The 20,504-nt window shown below is 41.4% G+C and overlaps 1 protein-coding gene and 1 long non-coding RNA gene across 2 annotated transcripts in view; one reads left to right on the top strand and one right to left on the bottom strand.

Annotated features, from left to right (window-relative positions):
• EIF4E3 (eukaryotic translation initiation factor 4E family member 3) overlaps nt 1–11,122 on the top strand; it is a 25,354-nt gene extending 14,232 nt beyond the window's left edge. The window contains exons 3-7 of the mRNA XM_083602479.1: nt 2,317–2,411; nt 5,238–5,298; nt 6,237–6,303; nt 9,149–9,304; nt 9,419–11,122. Of these exons, the coding sequence (XP_083458605.1) occupies nt 2,317–2,411; nt 5,238–5,298; nt 6,237–6,303; nt 9,149–9,304; nt 9,419–9,465 (426 nt within the window). The 3' untranslated portion in view covers nt 9,466–11,122. The remainder of the gene's footprint in view (nt 1–2,316; nt 2,412–5,237; nt 5,299–6,236; nt 6,304–9,148; nt 9,305–9,418) is intronic.
• On the bottom strand, nt 10,280–20,504 carry LOC310757469. Its single transcript, XR_014545239.1, has 3 exons — nt 19,610–20,504; nt 18,074–18,138; nt 10,280–12,015 (listed from the first exon to the last, which is right to left on the bottom strand). It is a non-coding gene; the product is annotated as an uncharacterized lncRNA (long non-coding RNA).

Below are 20,504 nucleotides of genomic sequence, written 5' to 3'. Positions count from 1 at the left end.
AAAGTATAGTTTATTTAAAAAAAAAACACACCACACATTTACTAATTTACTTTAAAAAAATATTTTTTGTCATGAATGGATCTATAAGCTGCTGAACTGATGGGAATCCAGCATCAGTTTCTGCTAGTTTATGATAAACAGGCAAAAATTTGAAGCTGAGAACAGAAGAATTCCTCAGTGCTATAGTAAAACAAAGAAAATTACTGTGTAGTCTAACTTGGTCTCATCACAGTGTCAAGCAGACACAGAAAGTGCTCATTTTCAGGAAGCGGGGGTTCTGTGAATACTAATTTTGGTGCATGAAACAAAAGGAATTGAAGGCCGTGTGATGTAAAGGCCTTGTCACCATGTTGCAGTACAGATGCGCAGAATCCCAGGCTGCATTCCTGCTGCCAGTGTCCACTCCCCATCTATAGAGGCCTACTCAGGAAGACAGAAATGGACCCACCAATCTGTATAGACCAAACATCAACATGAGAAAGCCCACGAGCAAAAAAGGCACTGAATAATTCTCCCTTTTGAGGGAAATGCCAGTGCTGCCTTGGAAGCAGAAATGCAACTTGCTCTTGCATTTGAAAGTTGTGCTGTACTTCTTGTTCTCAGTGTACAGGGATTGTAATGATCTGATTCAAGGTTGAGTCCAACAACGTCATTGCATGAGTGGAACAACGTCTGTTCATGCCTTGGATCGTAGCTCCCCCCCCCCAGTGTGCACCCCCAACATGCTCTGGAGAATTGGGGGGGTCCCTTAGAGCAGATATTTGTGGGGGGAGAAGTTCTGTTGCACAAGTGTAAGATGCTCCCCCACACAGTGATTTGGTTAGAGGCAACCAGCTGTACATTGTCTTGCATGAAATTCTTCCCTGAGTAGTCTCTTAAGTTTTACTCAGAACAGATCTATTGAAATCACTGGACATAACTTAGTCACGTTCTTTAATTTCAGTGAGTCCACCGTGAGCAGAACTTAGTTGAATACCACCCATAGTCTTTAGTTTGGGGGAGTAAAGGCCAGGTAGGAATATATGCACATGGTTGTCTTGAAGATTTTGCACCCCAGGATTCCCCTTACCTAATTTCTTAGTAGCAGCTAGTGGCATAACAGAATTTCTCTTCTCCATGCACTCCCCCCATGCACACTCAAAAATCTGTACACTCAGAAAAACAAAAAATACCACATGTGGAGGCACATGAAAGGGAAGGTGAAGATTCATTGCCGAAACAGAATTCATTCTGCTTGTTCAATGGCTTCATTGGATGCAACCCTTTGAATGTTCAATGCAGAACTAGTAAGCTATAGGTATACTGGATAGTTGTCCTTTCAAAAATAATAATTAAAAAAGCATGCTTAAAATGTCATGTTTAAAATCATTGTTGAAGATGCTTATTGTTGACTCAATTCCCTTGTTGTTTAGGATGTTGGGGGTTCCTTGTTTTCTTTATGAAGATAACGTTATAGCTACAATTTACTTTAAAATGTGTTAGTTGTTTTGCCAAAAGTTATGGGCTGCAAGTTTAAGTGATGACTTACAAGCTCGCCTGAGAGGGCATTGAATTCAGAACTGTTTCATTATTGAAGATCAGTTGTAGGCTAGTGGCTCAGTTTCTACCACGGTGGAAGAAAACCAGCTTCCTTAGGAAACACAACTGGGTCTAGTTCCAATACCTTGCATTTTGCTTGAAACTGTTTCACTTGGTTATTGCTTTTTAAATCACTGTACAGTGGTACCTTGGGTTAAGTACTTAATTTGTTCTGGAGGTCCGTTCTTAACCTGAAACTGCTCTTAACCTGAAGCACCACTTTAGCTAATGGGGCCTCCTGCTGCTGCTGCACCGCCGGAACACGATTTCTTTTCTCATCCCGAAGCAAAGTTCTTAACCTGAAGCACTATTTCTGGGTTAGCAGAGTCTGTAACCTGAAGCGTATGTAACCTGAAGCGTATGTAACCCAAGGTACCACTGTAATAGTTTGGGACTGTATTTTATAGTAACCCACCCTGGCATATTCTGGTGAAGGGCATATAGGAAATCAAAAAGTCTTGGTGCAGCTAACCTTCAGGTTAGGGGAGCATGTGGAAAAAAACCAAGAGCAACACCCTGTTCCCTATTTCTGAACACGGAGAGCTCTCTTATACCAAGTCAGTTCCTTGGACTGGCAGTGACTCTCTTGCGGGGGGTGGTCTTCCTTATCTGGAGATGCCAGCGATTGAAACTGGCACCTCTTTCAGGCAGAGCATGTGCTGTACCACAGAGCTAAACAAAGCAAGGAAATGCCATGCTGTTGTGTGTGAATTTACGAAGTGTAATAATTCTCTTTAGATCTTCTGGAGTGTTTATAACAATATTCCTCCTGTGACAAACCTGCCTCTGAGATGTAGTTATCATTTAATGCGTGGAGAAAGACGGCCGCTGTGGTATGTTTACATTCACATTATTATGGCGCTCCAGCCACAAACTGCATTCATTACTTGTTTATTTAAGTTAGAAGAAATGGGGGGGAAATAGAAACAAAAGTAGAGAGGCGGGGGCAGGGGGAAGATCAGAAGGTTATTTTTTGAAAAAACAACACCCATGTTTAGTAAACATGATAAATTACACTGAATTGGTTTTTGTTTGCCCATGGTGTTTTTTAAACGTTAATATTATGCAATATGATTTTCTCATATAATTGCCTAAAAGCAGGCTTTGCAAAATCAAGTTAAAATATGTTGAAATTTTGGTTATTTGTGGCAAGTGCTGCATAGACAAGGCTGGGCTTCAGGGAACTGTGCAGTCAGTTGCCCTCTCTCAGCGTGAAGCTTTGGATTTGTTTCTTGAACAGTAGATCACTTTTTCATGTGGCAGACCACCTTTGAAATGGATACAAATGCAGAGATACAAGTGGAGTTTTGCGGGTGGTGGTGGTGGGGCACATCTTATGCTCACAAACTGCAGTATCCTGCTGGGTGTGCTCAAGGTCTTGGACATGCCTGAAGTAGCCATGTCCAATGTATTTATAAGGGTAAAGGGACCCCTGACTATTAGGTCTAGTCGCGGCCGACTCTGGGGTTGTGGCGCTCATCTCGCTTTATTGGCTGAGGGAGCTGGCGTACAGCTTCCGGGTCATGTGGCCAGCATGACTAAGCCGCTTCTGACGAACCAGAGCAGCGCACGGAGCGGTACCTATTTATCTACTTGCACTTTGACGTGCTTTCAAACTGCTAGGTTGACAGGAGCAGGGACTGAGCAACAGGAGCTCACCCCGTCGTGGGGATTTGAACCGCCAACCTTCTGATCGGCAAGCCCTAGGCTCTGTGATTTAACCCACAGCGCCACTCACGGTTCAATGAATGTATTTATAGAAATAACAAAAACAAAACACCCATATGGATCTTACTGACTTGAATCAAACTTCTGCTTACTTGGATGTTGATGCTGACAACCTGCTCTTTTTAAAACCTAAGACCAAAATGTGGTACACGTTCTTGTTACACGCACAATGTATTTCCCTTAAAACCATGAGAAGAGTCTACTGAGGAAAGCAAGACAAATACTGTAAAAAACAGTCTGTACGAATGAATACGTTTTTTAAAAAACACAGATGTGTTTTTTAAAAGGCACTTGCTGCTTAAGCTGCAGTTCTGAAAAAAGTACTGGCCATCAATGGTGAAAGGCAACAAACCATTATGCCAATCTTGTAGACTCAGGAAGTTAATGTTATGAGGGGCTGCACCAGTCTACAGTATAGGTGTAAACATGGGCAGATTGCAAAAGTGAGCAACACTTGATAAAATTGCTGCTTTGGTGAGCCTCACCTAGTCTGCTGACAAGTCCTGCCCGCACCTGATGCAAAAAGTCGTCATACCCAAGATCAAGGTGAGCTGTATGTTTGGGCAAGTGTTTTTGTCTCTTCCGAAATTATTTTAGACTTGCTTATAGGGGATTTGTTCCCTTTTTTTCTATGCTAGAAGGATGCCAAAGGGAAATGAAAGCTGTTCTGTTTCCTTTCATACCTGTACTTATATTTGAAAGCTGCATCTAAGAGGGGCCATAGTTTGAAGGTCATAATTGAAAAAATATGCTTGTTTCTTCTGAAGTCCCCTTGATCAAAAGTTTCACAGTCACTTTTTTGTAGGGGAAAATTGGTAGCACTAATGTCACAGCTAAGTCATTTCCTTTTAATTATTTTGATAGTGGCCTTGTTTTTGTCTTCTAATTCATGAAATGTGGTTTAATAATCGAGTTTATAATTAATAATGTTTGAGGAGTGTATTTATTATATATAATAAACCATAGACTTGCGTGCCTTCCATGCCGTTCTCACTTATTCTGAAACTTTCACCAGTGGAACTGCCTATCCACAACCCAGATTTTGCTTTAAACGGCACTAGAATGTATACTTGTATCATAATTGTTAGGTTCTGAAGTAGGGTTACCTAAATTGCAGTATTGTATTCAACAAAGTTATTCTATTAGTGCAAAGACTTTCACCTGTCTTTCACCCTATGCATCCTTCAATCTGTTCTAGAGGTTTTTCCAGCCCTTTGAAGCAGATTGGGCAGAGAGGGGAGAAAAGTCTCATCACGCAGGAAGGTGGTCTTTGCACTATTGCGACCAACTTGTTGGATATGATCCATGATAAATACATGTTTAGGTATGATCAGGCTATGTTCAGAAAAATCTTCTTTTCATGCACCAGCAGATAACTCAGAGTCTGCCTACCATTAGGCATTGTGAAGCAGTTGTTTCAGGCAGCAGGTGCTGGAGGACAGTAGCACAATAGGTTTCATTTTTTTCTCAAAGTACTTCAAGTCCTGCAACTTCTATAAAGTATGAACAAGCTTTCCATTATTATTATTTTGACTGATTGGCTTGGGAAGGGGTGAAGAACTAAAGCAGGCATAGGCAAACTTGGCCCTCCAGTTGTTTTGGGACTACAACTCCCATCATCCCTAGGTAATAGGACTAGTGGTCAGGGATGATGGGAATTGTAGTCCCAAAACATCTGGAGGGCCGAGTTTGTCTATGCCTGAACTAAAGTCTGACCTGTTGACCACTAGGGATCCTATTTGGTCCTTTCCTACATTCTGAGAATTCCCTAGGCATTTCCACCTGCTTCAGAGCTAAAAAACTTGCATTTATTTTTATGTTTAAATGAGGTAAGATTCTGGGCTGTTGGAATCTGTGCCTTTGCACTGTACCTAGGTGTAAAAAAATTGCCAGTCTGTGCAGCCAAGCATTGTTTTTTCCTCACAACTCAGGGAAGAAGAAAGCAATGCCAAGGGAGGTGTGTGGAAAATGAAGGTCCCCAAAGACAATACGGTACGTGCTTAACATTATATATAGTCATACCCAGTTGGTTATGGTGATGCAGGTGCATGTGGTCTACTTATTTAACAGTAAAGGATCACTCACACTAAACTTCAGTTGTATAATGAGATGGCCTTTTATTTATTTTTTATCATGGATAGCTCAAGACATTTTATGTCTGCTAGTGTGGTGTAGTGGTTAAGAGTGGTGGACTGGTAATCTGGTGAACAGGGTTCACTTCCCCGCTCCTCCACATGCAGCTGCTGGGTGACCTTGGGCTAGTCACACTTCTCTGAAGTCTCTCAGCCTCACGCACCTCACAGTGTTTGTTGTGGGGGAGGAAGGGAAAGGAGATTGTTAGCCGCTTTGAGACTCCTTAAGGGGAGTGAAAGGCGGCATATCAAGTTCAAACTCCTCCTCTTCCTCCTCCTCCTCTTCTTGTTCTGCCTCTAATAGCATTCTGAAGTGTGTGTTGTTTTCTGAGCATCAGTCTTCCACTCATGTGGGTGCTGGCTGCTTAAAAGCTGCTGGCACTGTTACTATTTTCTTCAAATGACCGTTGTATATTTATCAGACAGCCAGTATCTTCACTTTTACTTTTGCCCTCTTTCCTGCCTATAGTATCTGGTTTGCTCCAGAACAGATTTGGATGCATGATCATTGAAGTCTTGATTGAAGTTGGTGTGATATCCAACTAAATCATACTCTGAGTAGATCCTATGAAATTAATGGGCAAGTCCACTGGTTTTATGGTTCTGCTTTGAGCATGAATTAGCCGGATATCACCTGTTGAATATGTTCAAGTTAAACATATAGATATAATTTATGTGAAATTGTAATAAAATGCACCAGAATAATGTGGCTGTTGCAGACAGTATAGCTATTCAAACTGCAAATGGAATACTTACTGCAACGTAACCAGCTTCTTCATTTTCTTGGTTTTTTGCTAGTCTGCAGTTTGGAAAGAGCTGTTGCTTGCTACAATTGGGGAACAGTTTACAGACCGCTGTGCAGGAGGTGAGAAAGTACTTCCTGTTATTTGCTTTTGTCTCGATTTTTTGAGCACCCCTTGCTTAGGTTTTAAGCATAAAATAGGTGCAGCACAGAAAAGGTTACTCATTGCTAGCACAATTTACAAATAAAAATCCCCTGCTGACACTTTTCATCCTATCAAAGTGCATTGTCCCTTTGCCTGATTAAGCCTAGGGAGAGGGATTGATTTTCTCCAACTTTGTTCAGGCAACCTTCATAATCCAAGAGAATTATCCAGCTGTTTGATCCTTGCCAGGAAAAGAATGTACAGTGGTACCTCAGGTTAAGTACTTAAATTTGTTCTGGAGGTCCGCACTTAACCTGAAACTGTTCTTAACCTGAAGCATCACTTTAGCTAATGGGGCCTCCTGCTGCTGCTGCACCGCCGGAACACGATTTCTGTTCTCATCCTGAAGCAAAGTTCTTAACTTGAAGCACTATTTCTGGGTTAGCGGAGTCTGACCTGAAGCATATGTAACCTGAAGCGTATGTAACCCGAGGTACCACTGTAAATGTCTTCACTTGCCATCCTACTTTTGACATATCAGCATCGCTCGCTTTTTGTAGAATTTGTGGACAGAGAGTGGGAACAGGACTGCCACAGATCCTGCACAAAGTGACTCATAGGAAGTGAGGCAAGGAAAGAAGGGCTACCCTTATGCTATTCATATAATCAGTTATCAGTAATCAATATATTCATATATGCTCACACATAATCAGGGCTTACAGTATTTTTATAATCCATTTTGAATCAAAGGAAAGCTCTTGCCTTAGCTAACTGCAAACTGCTTGGAACAGCAACTTAGAACCGACCTTTCCCCTAGGAAACATCCGTGTACCCTGAACAAAGGGAAAGACATGAATCAGAGACACTGGTACAAAATCCCCTCAAATACAGGCTAAATTAATCCACAGAACAGGAAGAGCTAAACCACAAAAACTCCAAAACTCCCTGTTAGAGGTTAGACAGCGCATCATTGCAGGCAACGGAAAGCAGAAGAAGAACTCTGCGCTTGACCAGGAGCTGCAAGCCTGGCAAGAAGCTCGATAATTGGTTAATTTTCGCTGGCGATTCATGATTGTCTCATGATCTGTGATTTGCTGTGATTTGCTCAGGTATAAAGACCTCTGGATTTCTGTCATTCGGGGTCCCAGTTCTTTGGAAGAGATTCCACTGGGTCCTTATTGCTCAGCAATAAAACCTCGCCTTCTTTTCTCCAAAGCTGCATATGCCTGATCCTTATTCACTCTAAGTGGGTACCGTCTATACTATCACGTGCTACAAAAGAAGAGAGAACCTAGAGGAAAGAGGTTGCTCCTTCATTGGCTGCCATCACTTTCGGTCATTACAGTGGAAAGGCATCCTTCTGTGTTGGTTAATGATTTGAAAGGAGTACTTCTTGACCAAGTCAAGACAAATAAAGCATAAGAGGGCACTGGTGCTTTGGCAAAAGATTCTGCCTCCCTTAGTGCCTGATTATGCACCAACAGAAAGCCTGCACCACACACTGCAATCAGGGTCCTAGAGATGTTAGGCGCTCCAGCTTTACACACAAGATTCATGAATCATGCTGATGTTCTTTGCATCTCTCTAGATTTCCGTGCTCTTATTCGGAAAACAGACTTACCTTCAACAACAAAATACAAATTCTATTAAGTTTCATATAATAGAATATCAGTGTTACCAATCATGCTTAGATTTAGTCTTAGTGATTTTGGGACCTCTCTAATTGTCTAAAAACACAAAACAATGAAATTGTTCCATTTTACGTTATGTCCCCTATATATAGTGATTGGGATGTCTAAATAGTCCCCCCTCCCTGAATAATTAGAGCAGACTGAATTATACTGGTGGTTAGGGCAGCAATCCTGTATACACTTACCTGGGTGAAAGTCCATTGAAATTAACAGGAATGTCTTCTGAGCCAGGCATTCAGGTACTGCCTGACCATGTTTGGTCTTTTTGTGTATGCATGTAATATATAAAAATCAGATGCAGGGCTCAGCTGTTTACATTATCCCCGTAATGTGGTTTGTGACCTTTTTACTGGTCTGCACTTTTATCTGTAGTGTCATATTTTCTTATGTAGCACTTCTTGGGATAATGCTAGCAAATAGCATTAGAAATAGGATAGGTACTTTTCTGTGTTAAAATCTGAATTTGCCTGATTGGTCTCCCTCCCCGGCTTTGTATACCCAATATAGTACCAACCATAAATAAAGAAATGTCCTTTTATAGGTACAGTTGTTTTACAGCAGGCATCCCCAACCTTCTGCCCTCCAGATTTTTGGACTACAGTTATCATCATCCCTGACCACTGGTGCTGTTAGCTTGGGATCATGGGAGTTGTAGGCCAAAACATCTGGAGGGCCGCAGGTTGGGGATGCCTGTTTTACAGTGATGAAATAAGTAATATGTGTCAATGGGTAGTAAAATAAAATAATGCTATTATTTGATTGGTTTGGAAAGCCATGCAGGGTTGAATTACTTGCCATCTCCCAGACCCCTGTGGTTCAGTCAAACGAACAAAAACAAGCCAAAAGCACAAACAGGGCAACACATTTCAAAAATCTCTATGATAAGCTTAATACTAAAGTTACCTATTTATAGCTCATAATTATTGAGGTAGAATTTATACCAGTTACATGGGAAAGTTGTAGGAAAAGCATGTTTACAGTAAAGTTCCCCCACCTCACAACATGTCCTTTAGGACTAATTTGTTGTTTTTTATTCATGATGTGTTTTTGATTTGGGGTAAGGAGTCCAAACTGGCTCCAGTAACAAAGATAGTTTTTAGATGATGATGATGATGATGCTTTCTCTTGGCAGGTGATGAAGTAATAGGAGTTAGCGTCAGTGTCCGTGATCGGGAAGATGTTGTTCAAGTTTGGAATGTAAACGCGTCGTTAGCAAGTGAAGCTACAGTTCTAGAAAAGATCTATGAACTTTTGCCCCAAACATCTTTTAAAGCAGTTTTTTATAAACGTAAGTAAAAATTGTGTGTGTAGCATGAAGCAGAGTGTGCTGTCCAAATGACTTTAATCAACAAAATGTATTTAATACTTGCATATTTAATAATTGTGTCATCTTGTCTTTCAGCTCACAAAGAGCACCATGCTTTTGAAGGTGGACGCAGGAGACATTAACACAGGAGACAGTCCTGAACTCGTTGTAATTTTTAGGGTTTTTTTGGGTTTTTTTGAGATCATCACAATGGAAAGATGGACAAAAACACTTGCAAAAGCACCACAAAGCCTGGTTATTTTAGATTGTTATATTCCTCTTGAGCTGGTGCTATTCAAGGAGGAGTATTGCTGCCTCAGTTGCTGATTGTGATGTTTCCTTTCATGACTGCTTAACAAAAAAAAGTCACTTTTACTTAGTATTCCTTTCTTTTTAAGGTAGAAGACTTTACAGTTAAGTAGTTTACTATACCTAGTTCAAATGCAAATATGCACAGGCATGATATGCTGCTCTTTCTAGACTTGCTGTACCTAGAGAAATTAATAGCTTTGTGAACCATGTTTTTCTGTAATACTTTGCTTTGAGACATTCCTATCATGTTAAGAGATACACACAGATTTGTCCCCCAGAGAGGTTGTAATTTGCACTGTCCTAATAGGCAGTGGGAGAAATCCAAGGGGAATCCTGCTCAAGCTCCATTGAAATGAATGGAGCTTGCACAGTACCTGAATTGCTTCCAATGTCCTCTGCTTATGCACTGATAATGCGCATACTGTAAATATATTTTAATGATCACTGAACAGAGCCCATAGACTGAAAATACACTTCTGATGTGACTCATTTTAAACTCTTTAGATACAAGCCCCTTAAAATAAGGGGCTGGTTCTTACTTGGTGATGGCCCATATCTGTCCTGAGAGCATGGGTAGGCTTGAAGCTGGACATTGCTCGGGTTGAAGCATTGTTTGTGATGATGTATCACTGTTGATTTCTGTGATCATAGTCACACTGGAACAGATGCAGTTATGCTGATTGTGGTATGGAAGCTGCCATCAGGTGTGGAACAGTCAGTCGTTGATTGGCATTTGTTTTTAGCTATTTCAAATACCTATGGGGGGGATGAATGAAATCGCAACTCTTTGTTCCAGAGGTGCCTAATATAGTTTGAATTAAAAATAATAATAAGTATAATATTTCTTTTTTAAAAAAAACAAACACCAAAACTTAAACCCCTCTGCTGTGCTCTCACTTAAAATGGGAACCTTAACAAATCTTCTTTAGCAAACTTTTTATAAAACAGATCTTCCCTTCTTACCCCCCTGCAATCATATCAGATGTGTTCTTCACCCATGAAGGTCAGTATCAAATGCATAGTAATTTTTATTGTAAACTTAACTAGTTCAACTGTATCTAGTTGCAAGCTATGATGGCGCCTTAAATACATTTTTCGATAGAGAAGAAAAGTTGATTACACTTTGAAGCATGAATGTGAAAATTCTCAACATTAGTTTGTGTGTGTTTTCCTCCCCGCACTAATTATTGGAGTTTTTGTTCTGCTTTTTATTACAGTACCAAAGATTTATTTAGTTCCTCACAATGAGCTAGAGGAATGTGCATTCTCTTCTAGGCAGCATTACTGGATTAGCATTTAGTATTTTGGAAATCGTTCTGACTGCACTGATAACAACCCATTTAATCCTACAAGAGACAGCCATTGGAATTCAATGTGTTTCTAAATGAATCAATTTCCCCTTTTTAATTTTTGTACTAGTTCATTTGTATTTATGAATTAAGATTTGTGCATTTTAACTAGCATTATTAAAAGTTTTATAAACTCGTACACATCTATTCAGAACTGCATTTATTATTGGGTTCTCTCTCTCTCTTTTTAAAAAGAAATATAAGTGTTCTTCAAGGCCACCACCCTGATATGCTATTTTTATACATAAGAGTAAACATTTGTCTGTATTTTTCAAAGACCTAACAGTACAGCATGTCCACAGTATTTACAGAATCAGGACTGAAGAAGCCATTACTAAAATTTCGAAAAGGGCTCATAAATAGCTTTTGTCTCATTGAGGAAACATTGGAGAGGCAGCTCAGCACTGAACATCACAAGATGCTCTAGTCTAGAACATGGGTAGGCAAACTAAGGCCCAGGGGCCTGCCCCGGCCCAACTGCCTTCTAAATCCGGCCTGCGGACGGTCTGGGAATCAGCGTGTTTTTACATGAGTAGAATGTGTCCTTTTATTTAAAATGCATCTCTGGGTTATTTGTGGGGCCTGCCTGGTGTTTTTACATGAGTAGAATGTGTCATTTTTTAGAAAATGCATCTCTGGGTTATTTGTGGGGCATAGGAATTCATTCACTCCCCCCCCCCCCCAATATAGTCTGATCCTCCAGAAGATCTGAGGGACAGTGGACCGGCCCTCCTGAAAAAGTTTGCTGACCCCTGTTCTAGAATATGTCACTGTCTCTAACTTAATTTTATTTGGCTTCCATAGCAGCATAGTAAAGTCTGCTGCTGCAGTCCCTCTTAGACATAGGCATGAACCATGTACAATAAAACCATACCATTTAGCAACCATACCTGCGTTGGTGGGACATCTTTCCTTTTGGTCTGTTGCCAGCAACAGAGGTGACTCAGGAGGTGACAATGAACAACCAGGAACAAGACCTTGGAGTCATAGTGGGTAGCTCAATGATGATGTTGACCCACCAGGGTGGAGCAGCTGTGAAAAAGGCAAATTCCATGCTAGGGATCATTAGGCATGGAATTGAAAATAAAACTGCCAATCTCATTATGTTGTCCTGCAAATCTATGTTGTGGCCGTATTTGGAACACTGTGTACAGTTCTGGTCATCTTGCCTCAAAGAGGATATTGTAGAATTGGGAAAGGGTTTAGAAAGAAGCAACCAAAACGATGAATGGGGTAAAGTTTGGCACATCTTAGTTTAGAGAAAAGATTGGCGTGATAGAAGTCTATAAAATTATGCAAAGCGTGAAAAAAATAAGAGAAGTTTTTCTCCTTTCATAACACTAGCTCCTCCACGCCATCCACTCTTGGATGGCACTGATGGTATATGAATCCAACTCAGAGTGATTGGCACCGAAACAGACTTGGCTGCCCTGATGAACAATGCGTACTGGCGAAAAGGCAAGGGAGTGTTGTGTTGGCAATTTCCCAGGATTTCTCATTGGTATCTGACACCCATCAGCCACAGTAGCCTTCTGGACTCATCCTGGTATCCTTAGGATACCTCGGCTCCCGAATGCCTTGGGAGTCGAACGTTCCGGCTCCCAAACGATCAAAACCCGGAAGTGATTGTTCTGGTTTTTTAACGTTCTTTTGGAAGCTGAGTGTCCAGCGGGGCTTCCGTGGCTTCCAATTGGCTGCAGGAGCTTCCTGCAGCCAATAAGAAGCCGTGCTTTGGAAGTCGAATGTTTCGGGAGTCATGGACTTCCGGAATAGATTATGTTCAACTTCCGAGGTACGACTGTAATTCTTTTCCTACCTGCCGGATTAAATACCTAAAAGTGGTGCTGGGGAATTCGCACTCTGTGTTTTCTGACACTTGCGCTGTGAAATACTGCAGTGCCGTTTTTGTCCCCCGTGCCATGAAATGTACTACAACAGCACTAAATGAGGTCGTTTGGAGTGAGCTGTTGTAACAGTCATATTTCCATTGATATAGTGGAAGTGTGGAACAGGTACCTCTGTTAGCATTTCCCTCCTCCGTTGCTGATGTGTGACTGTTACATCACATGTCTGTGTTTACTTTCTAGGCTTGGAAAGCCTGAGAATGGAAGCTAGCCTTATCTTTTCCCGCTCTGTTGTGTTTTTGTACTTTTTACTTTCTGTTCTTGGAGCTGAAGTGAGAGGACGCCATGATCGCTTTGTCCTGTATATACTGCTTAATAAAAGCTTAGAATGAGCACACCAATCTCCACTTCGTTTCTGCTAATCTCTGCTGGGTGTGCGTACACATAGGCATCTGTTATGCGTCGCTGGAGTGCCCAGGGACTGATAATTTGTGGACGTCCCGGAGCTGTGCAACATCAGGAAGACGTCCAGAGAGGTTTGTCTCATCGCGGGGGCTGTGTATTCTGCCAATCTCATGGTGTAGTTAATGGATGGATGAAGGTGGACAAACTATAAACTTGGAGTTCATCCCAACAAAATGGAAGTACAGTTAGGGAGGGGAGGTGTCACTGGATCTGGGTGGTGACGTTCCTCTTGGTTTTTGGGTTGCATTCCCCATTGACAATTCAAGTTTGCAGCTTTGGGATGCCCCTTGATCTAGCCCTTATTTGGTTGGTGTAAGTGGCTTTGTTGAGGTGGAGCACCTTTCACCAGTTTAAGCTGGTGAATCTGCTGCAAGTGCCTGGTGACAGCCATGCCCTCGTGGATCTGGAGCTGTCCTTGAAGACTATTCAAACAGTTTTTCTTTTTAAAATGATTAACTAGCTAGCAAGGTTTCTGAGCACAACTCAGTATTACTGCGTATGACCTATAAAACCCTATATAGCTTAGGGCAGGCATAGGCAAACTGGGCCCTCCAGATGTTTTGGGACTACAACTCCCATGATCCCTAGCTAACAGAACCGGTGGTCAGGGATGATGGGAATTGTAGTTCCAAAACACCTGGAGGGCCCAGTTTGCCTATGCCTGGCTTAGGGCCAAATGTTCTGAAGGACCACCTGATTCAAAGTAGGTTCTTGGACGCCCTGTACCTCCAGGCTCTGATATAATGTGGTTTTTAATCTGTAATAAAGCCTCTGCTGTAGAGGTGCTCTGGTCACAGAATGCCCTCCACTGGAATTTGGCGTCTACACTTCCTTTTTACCTGGTTCCTAAATTTTTATGTTTTCACAAGCCTTTAATGAGATGATAATTTTGTTTGCGCATTTGTGTGTTTGCTGATTTTACTTTGTTGGCAGGCTTGTGCCGTGATTTCTGCTTTTTCTCTCTCTACCATTTTTGCAGGGTGATGGTGGTGGTTTTTTCAATGTTGAAAGGCCAGATTAAAAAAACCAAAACACAATCCACGAGGAGGAGCCATGCCAGATTTGGGTTGGGTAATTAAACTAGACATTTTGAACTGTGTGCCTAGAGAAATAATAATCTGTCCCTTGCATGTGCACGCACGTTCAGTAACATACAGAGTGGCTGGATAGGTCCTCCCTTCAATGCTCGCTCACTCCGTTTTTCCTTTTCTTTATTTTTCTTGCTCTTGGGCAAAACTGGTATATCTGGACATTTTGAGAATGCTTTTTATTTATGCCCGGATATCTATATGAAAGTATGCCATGTTTAAAACCAGTGGGACTTAATTTGTAAATATCCTTAGGAGTGTGCCATTAAGGTGCTCAATAACTCTGCCTCTTGCTCCAGTGCTGCCACAGTACAGCTCAGTTAGTAGTGCACGAGACTTTTAATCTCAGGGTAGTGGAAGTTCCCTGCATTGGAGGGGGTTGGACTAAACGACCCTCATGCTCCCTTCCAATTCTCTGATTCTCTGATTTTGCTCTCATGCGCACAGTGCTTCTGCTCTCGCCTTGGCATAAAAATATGCTTTGGTCCTGTTTAACGCTTCTTCCAAATGAGATGGGCCTCTTCAGTGAAACAGAGGGCTCGATGGCTCCCCAGAGTACAGCTTTGCAGTTAACACAATGCCTTTTAATTGTAAATTCCTCTTAATAAGGATGAAAGGCTGTCCGCTGGGCCAACTAATTAAAGAGGCGTCTACAGCAGTAATTACATAGAATTCTGCTGCACTCACTTCATCTGAAGAAACATTTGAAGATGTCAGAAACCTGAGGTAGGAAAAGTTCATATTTCCCATTACCTCAGTCTCTCTCCTCCCTCTGACCCACATGTCTAGTTTTTTCTCTAATCACCTTATACCATTCATTATTAGCAGATTTTGTTTTGTTTTCCTGATCTGTCATGAAATGCCCGAGGTTTGTTAAGAATAGCTCTCTTTTCTGGCTCTTTGTTTTCTTGAAATTTGTGTAAAATCTTGTGTGGACCCAATCTTCTTGTTCTGACTGATGAGTTTGGCATATCTCTTGGCTGTGGGACCACTACTGAAAAGGCCCTGGGAATGCCCTCCCTGTTGAGGTGTGCCTGCCTCCATCCTTACCAACTTTCAGGAGGAATATGAAAACATTCCTATTTACTCAGGCATTGGAGTGGTAGATCCCTGGATGGAAGAATGTTTTTAATTGTAACTGCTATTAGAGATATTTAACTGTAGTTTTTTCTAATGTTTTGACTGTTTTATAACATTTTTGCTTTGTTTTTAAAATTTGCCTCCCTGGGCTGCATCAGGAGGAAGGTCGGGATATAAATTCAATATGTAATAAATGCTGTAATTGTAGCAATTCAATAAGGCTCAGATGCTTCACAAGGCAAGGCAAGATGGGCCAACTTTGCTGGTCTCAAGCACTTCATGTGAATGTGCAGAACAAATGCATGGAAATGGCTCTAACAATTTCTACTTCGAAGAAACTTACTCTTTTTGAGAACTGTCTGCATCACAGCAGAGAAAGTTAGCCTTTTGAATCTACATGTTCTTACATGTATGTATCCATCATATTTGTTGTGAGATGTTTTCTCTTTTTTTAAGAAGAAGAAGCACTTATCCAACATCTTCAGAAATGCTGTGATTTGAAAGCTAAACCGTGTTCTTCAAGTTCACTTCCAGTTAGAGCAATTGACTCTTTTTTTACATCTTCATATTACGCATTGAAAAACATCTGGCTCAAGAATCGCTGACAGCTTAGGAGGATTGAATTGTCCCACTGCGCTAAAGCTGAGGCTGTTACTGTGGATCTCAAAACACTCCTGCCTTGGATAAAAGGATTTAACTGGATGGAAGTAAAACGGGGAGGGGGAATCAGAAGACAGCAACCTGCTACTTGAGAGACGGTACATCAAGGACCTGTATCTGTTACAACTGCCGAGTCTGCCTTCACTCATCTCCTGAATTCCATGTCTTACATACTCTTCAAAGGAAAACTCCAAAGAGATCACATACTTCTATCAGTGCCAATTAATTAAATGTTGTCCTCCTACATAGTGGGTACAAAGGAGCGACAGCTCCCCAAGGACTGTGTCAATGCATTTTTCTGCCAACTGGAAGATGTACAGAGGAGAATGGTTTGTGTGTGTTCCTCCTGCCATGGGATCAACTTGAAGAGTTACGAACCAGGAGTGGGGAGGAGGGAAAGAGACACACACAGAGAGACTTGTTATAATGCAAATAACTGAATGCAAGAAAGAGACACAATAACTGACATAGTGAATTACTTGTATAAACATTTTCACATGTACCTAAATGTCAAAATTTATCTTTTTTCTTTAATTAACAAAAAGAAAGTATCATGAGCAGTTTTGAGTGCAGAACAGTTCATCTTCCCCTTGTGATAATTTCTCATAGGATGCTGGGGGAGTAGGAGGAGAGATGAGGGAAATTAGATAAAAGAAGTAGAGGAGGGATATCCCAAATTTTGATCTAAAAAAATCATCGTCAATCTTAACTACACTTAACTCTGACAGATCTCCTAATTTTCCTAATTTGACAAGTTAATGAAGAATGAAGTTCTGTCGAAAATCTCATGCAACTTGAAACAGACTTAAAATATGTTGTATGCCATTGTGGGTAGCTGACAGGAATTGGATTTAATGTGTGAACAATGGTTCCTAAACTAAAGAACAGTGTCTCTGCCAGATTTCAAAAGACTGAAATAAGGGGTTAGACTAGATTACTTTTGAGGTCTTTTCAAACTTTTGTGAGCTCTAAAGCCTTCCCCACTACAGGAGTATGAAATGATCATTCTGGTGGTCATTCTATAGGACAAAAAAATTACCATCCTTTCTCTCCTCAATTCCAAATTCTCTGCCCTTTACCACATCTCTAAGTCCCACAAATGACTTACTGGAGCAGGTTCTCTTGAGGTTCCATCTCTAGGCATCAAGCAGAATTAAATAGTAGGTGGAGAAAGTGGATGGATAAATGAAGCTGAATGTTAAGACAGTTCGGGACAGACTGAAGAAAGCACTTCTTCACACAGCACATAGCTATGGCTGCCAAGTTGGATGGCTTTAAAAGAGGATTAGATACATAGGCGGAAAAGGAAGCTATCTGTAGCTACCAGCCATGATGTCTATGTACTACCTCCACTTTTGGAGGCAGGCAGTATGCCTTTTAAGTACCAGTTGCTGAAAACTGCAGGTGGAGAGAGGGCTTCTTAATGCTCAGGTGCTGCTTGCAGGCTTCCCATAGGCAACTGGCTGTCCATTGAGAACCAATGAAGGGAAAGTCCTCTGGCTGAGACCCTTGATAGCAGCTTCCAGTCAGAATAGAACAACACACTGGGTTAGAATAGAAGAACACACTGGGCTAGATCTGTCTTGTATCCTGTGCACCTATGTGGCCAAACCACTCACTTCCCCTTTCATGTTATAGTGAACTGCACACAGGAAACCGCACCATCTGCCTGGCTACTTCAGGGTTAATGTTGTAAAGTTGTAAGACTGCCATTGAGTGGGAAAGCAAGTGCTGTCCTTTTGAAGGTCAGCTTATTTTAGTACATGGAGCTCATTCCTAGAAGAGTTAGGAGAAAGCCAGGCCAGTTTGCAGTAGGCAGTCATATTGTAGTTATCATAAAAATCAGATCCATTACATTTATTTTATTTTTATTTCATAAAATTTATACACCCCTTGATTGTAAAAAACAACAACAAAAACCCTAACAACAGTTTGCAAACATTTATGTCTCACCTTTACACCAGGGTTTTCTAGGCAGTCGACAAAATGCTATCTATGGTTAGGTTGGACAGCAACAGCTACAAAACAGAGAAAGCGAAACAAAAATGAGTGGAACAGCAATAAAACTTAGAACAGCAGTGTTAACATTTTCTAAAATTGCTGATTGAATAAATATATTAAAAGGTCCTTTCCAGGGAATGCATTTTTGCAGGTATTGTTGATACTATTAAAAATAAATCAATATTAGTGTATCACCTAGATTTTTTTTTAGGGGCTTCAGAATGATATGCCCAAAGTACTGCAGAAGGTCATGCTTTAGGGAATATATTAAGAAGCACCTGAGCACTGAAGAAAGGGAAAAAGGCAAACTAGAGTTGTATTATATTATCCTTGGATGAGTCTACGTGTGGACTTCCCCAGAGTCTGGGGTAACCCAGCCAGATGGGCGGGGTATAAATACTGTAATAATAATAAAAATAAATAACGGAGGGTTAAAAAGGGTGACACATCAAAAATAGCAAGCCAGACAACTTAAAAGGCCATGATAAAACAATGTTAAATTAGATTCCTGTTATTAGTGGCATGGTACAAAGTAGATATTAAGGTATTTTATGTACTCTGGTGCCTTAACATAAACCTGGAAGCCACTCAGGAAACATTAACTCTACAAATAAGAGAATGCAGAAAAGTTTGGGTTTGGCATATGCCCTCATGATTCCACTTGTATCGTGCTTGGCTGCCAATTGCTTGCATCTGCTACATAGACAGAGAGGCAGAGGATTCATGTCTGGCAAAAAAAGAAAAGAAAGTTTATCCTCCAGGAAGGGTAGTTAAGAACCGAAAATGCGCTAATGTCTCTCAAGTGAGCAGTGATCTGTATTCTTCCTGTAGAATTGACACCACAGCCCCTCCGAAGCTGTTCTGCGACAGACAAGCCAGTCAGTGGTATTTCATGGTTTACTGATGCCTAATTTCCTCTATCAAGCCTCCAAACTGTCTGCTTTTAGTATCAGTGTCTATGACACGTTATCTGTGATGGAGAGGGGCTAGGAGAAATGCTTTCCGCTACAGCTGCTGTCAATAAAACTCTATAAATCAGCGAGCCAAGGCAGGCTGAAGGCAAAGACCAATACATGAACCATCCATCACATCCTCAAGTAGCACAGAACCTGCTTCAGCAAAAGCCTAGAGAGGAAAACATGAATTTGATTGTAATTGAGGACGGGAGTGATGGGTTTATAACATCATGATTTTGTGCGAGGAAACCCATTAGGTTATTTTTATCTATATAGTTCATTGCAGTTCTGATCTTTTAACTTCCTGTAATGGACATAGGGCTGTGTTAACAAAGCCAAGGAGACGTGTGTGTGTGTGTGTGTGTGTGTGTGTGTGTGTAAAGCAGCTAAAGCCCATTCTGTGCACAATACTGTCCCAGTTAACGCGTATGATAAGGACTAGGTCATAACTGCAGCCTGGGCCCTCAGTGAAGCTAAGCCTAAGGTCATCGGAACCAACACTTTCCCATGTCCCATTTCTTGCTTCCCTTGCCTCTGCTAATTTCCATGGGTTTCTTCCCTCCTTCACTGTTGAAAGGAGGCTAGAATGGACCGCTGAGCAGAGTTGGGCCACATTCCCACTACCGTATACATTTAAAGAACTATGGTGCCACTTTAAACAGTCACGCTTTCCAGCAAAGAATTATGGGAGCTGTAGTTTGTTAAGGGTGCTGGGAGTTGTTGGAAGACCCCCTATTCCCCTCCCAGAGCTGCAATTCTCAGAGGAGTTTACCAATCAATCTCTCTTCCCAGGGAATTCTGGGAAATGTAGTTCTTTACAGGGTCCCTTTGGCCTGAGCTTTTGCTACCCGGATCCTCTGGTAGGCAGTTCGAATTAATTATTTGCTTCCATTCTTCTGCGTAGGAGACAGCTGTGTCTGGTAAGTGTGGGCTTTTGGAGAAAGAGGGGGTGGGAGAATTGACTGAATGCACAACGTGAAGGATTGTTTGTTTGTTTGCTTTTGTGGGGGGGGGGGGACGACGGGACTATTCAAAACCTCTGGTATCACACCAGCTTAAAACGGGCTCTTTTTCAAGGTAACATTGCCACGCACTAAATTGCCACTAGGAGGATAATCTCTGATTATAGCTCTTTGAGGCTCAAAACACAGAAGAATATTTTGCTTGTGAGCTTTCCAGAAGCCTATGGTTGACCACCCTGAGGAATATGATCTGGCAGAGCTCTCCTCATTTATCCCCAAGTAATACATTTGCTTGCTTGGTGAAAAGAGTGGAGGTGAAGAGACAAATAAGAGAACTTATTTTAAGCCGAGCTCTAAAGATGGGCTTCAGGGATGGCTGGTCTGTTTGCAAAGCTGAATAAGGATCAGTCTGCAGGGAACGGCATTGTAACAGGCCTGAAACAGCTAGCGGCATTAGGAGAGGTG

The sequence above is a fragment of the Podarcis filfolensis genome (assembly GCF_964270895.1).
Source record: "Podarcis filfolensis genome assembly, chromosome: 2".
Taxonomy (NCBI): domain Eukaryota; kingdom Metazoa; phylum Chordata; class Lepidosauria; order Squamata; family Lacertidae; genus Podarcis; species Podarcis filfolensis.
Note: the sequence above shows the minus strand (reverse complement) of the source record. Positions and strands in the feature narration are given on the sequence as shown.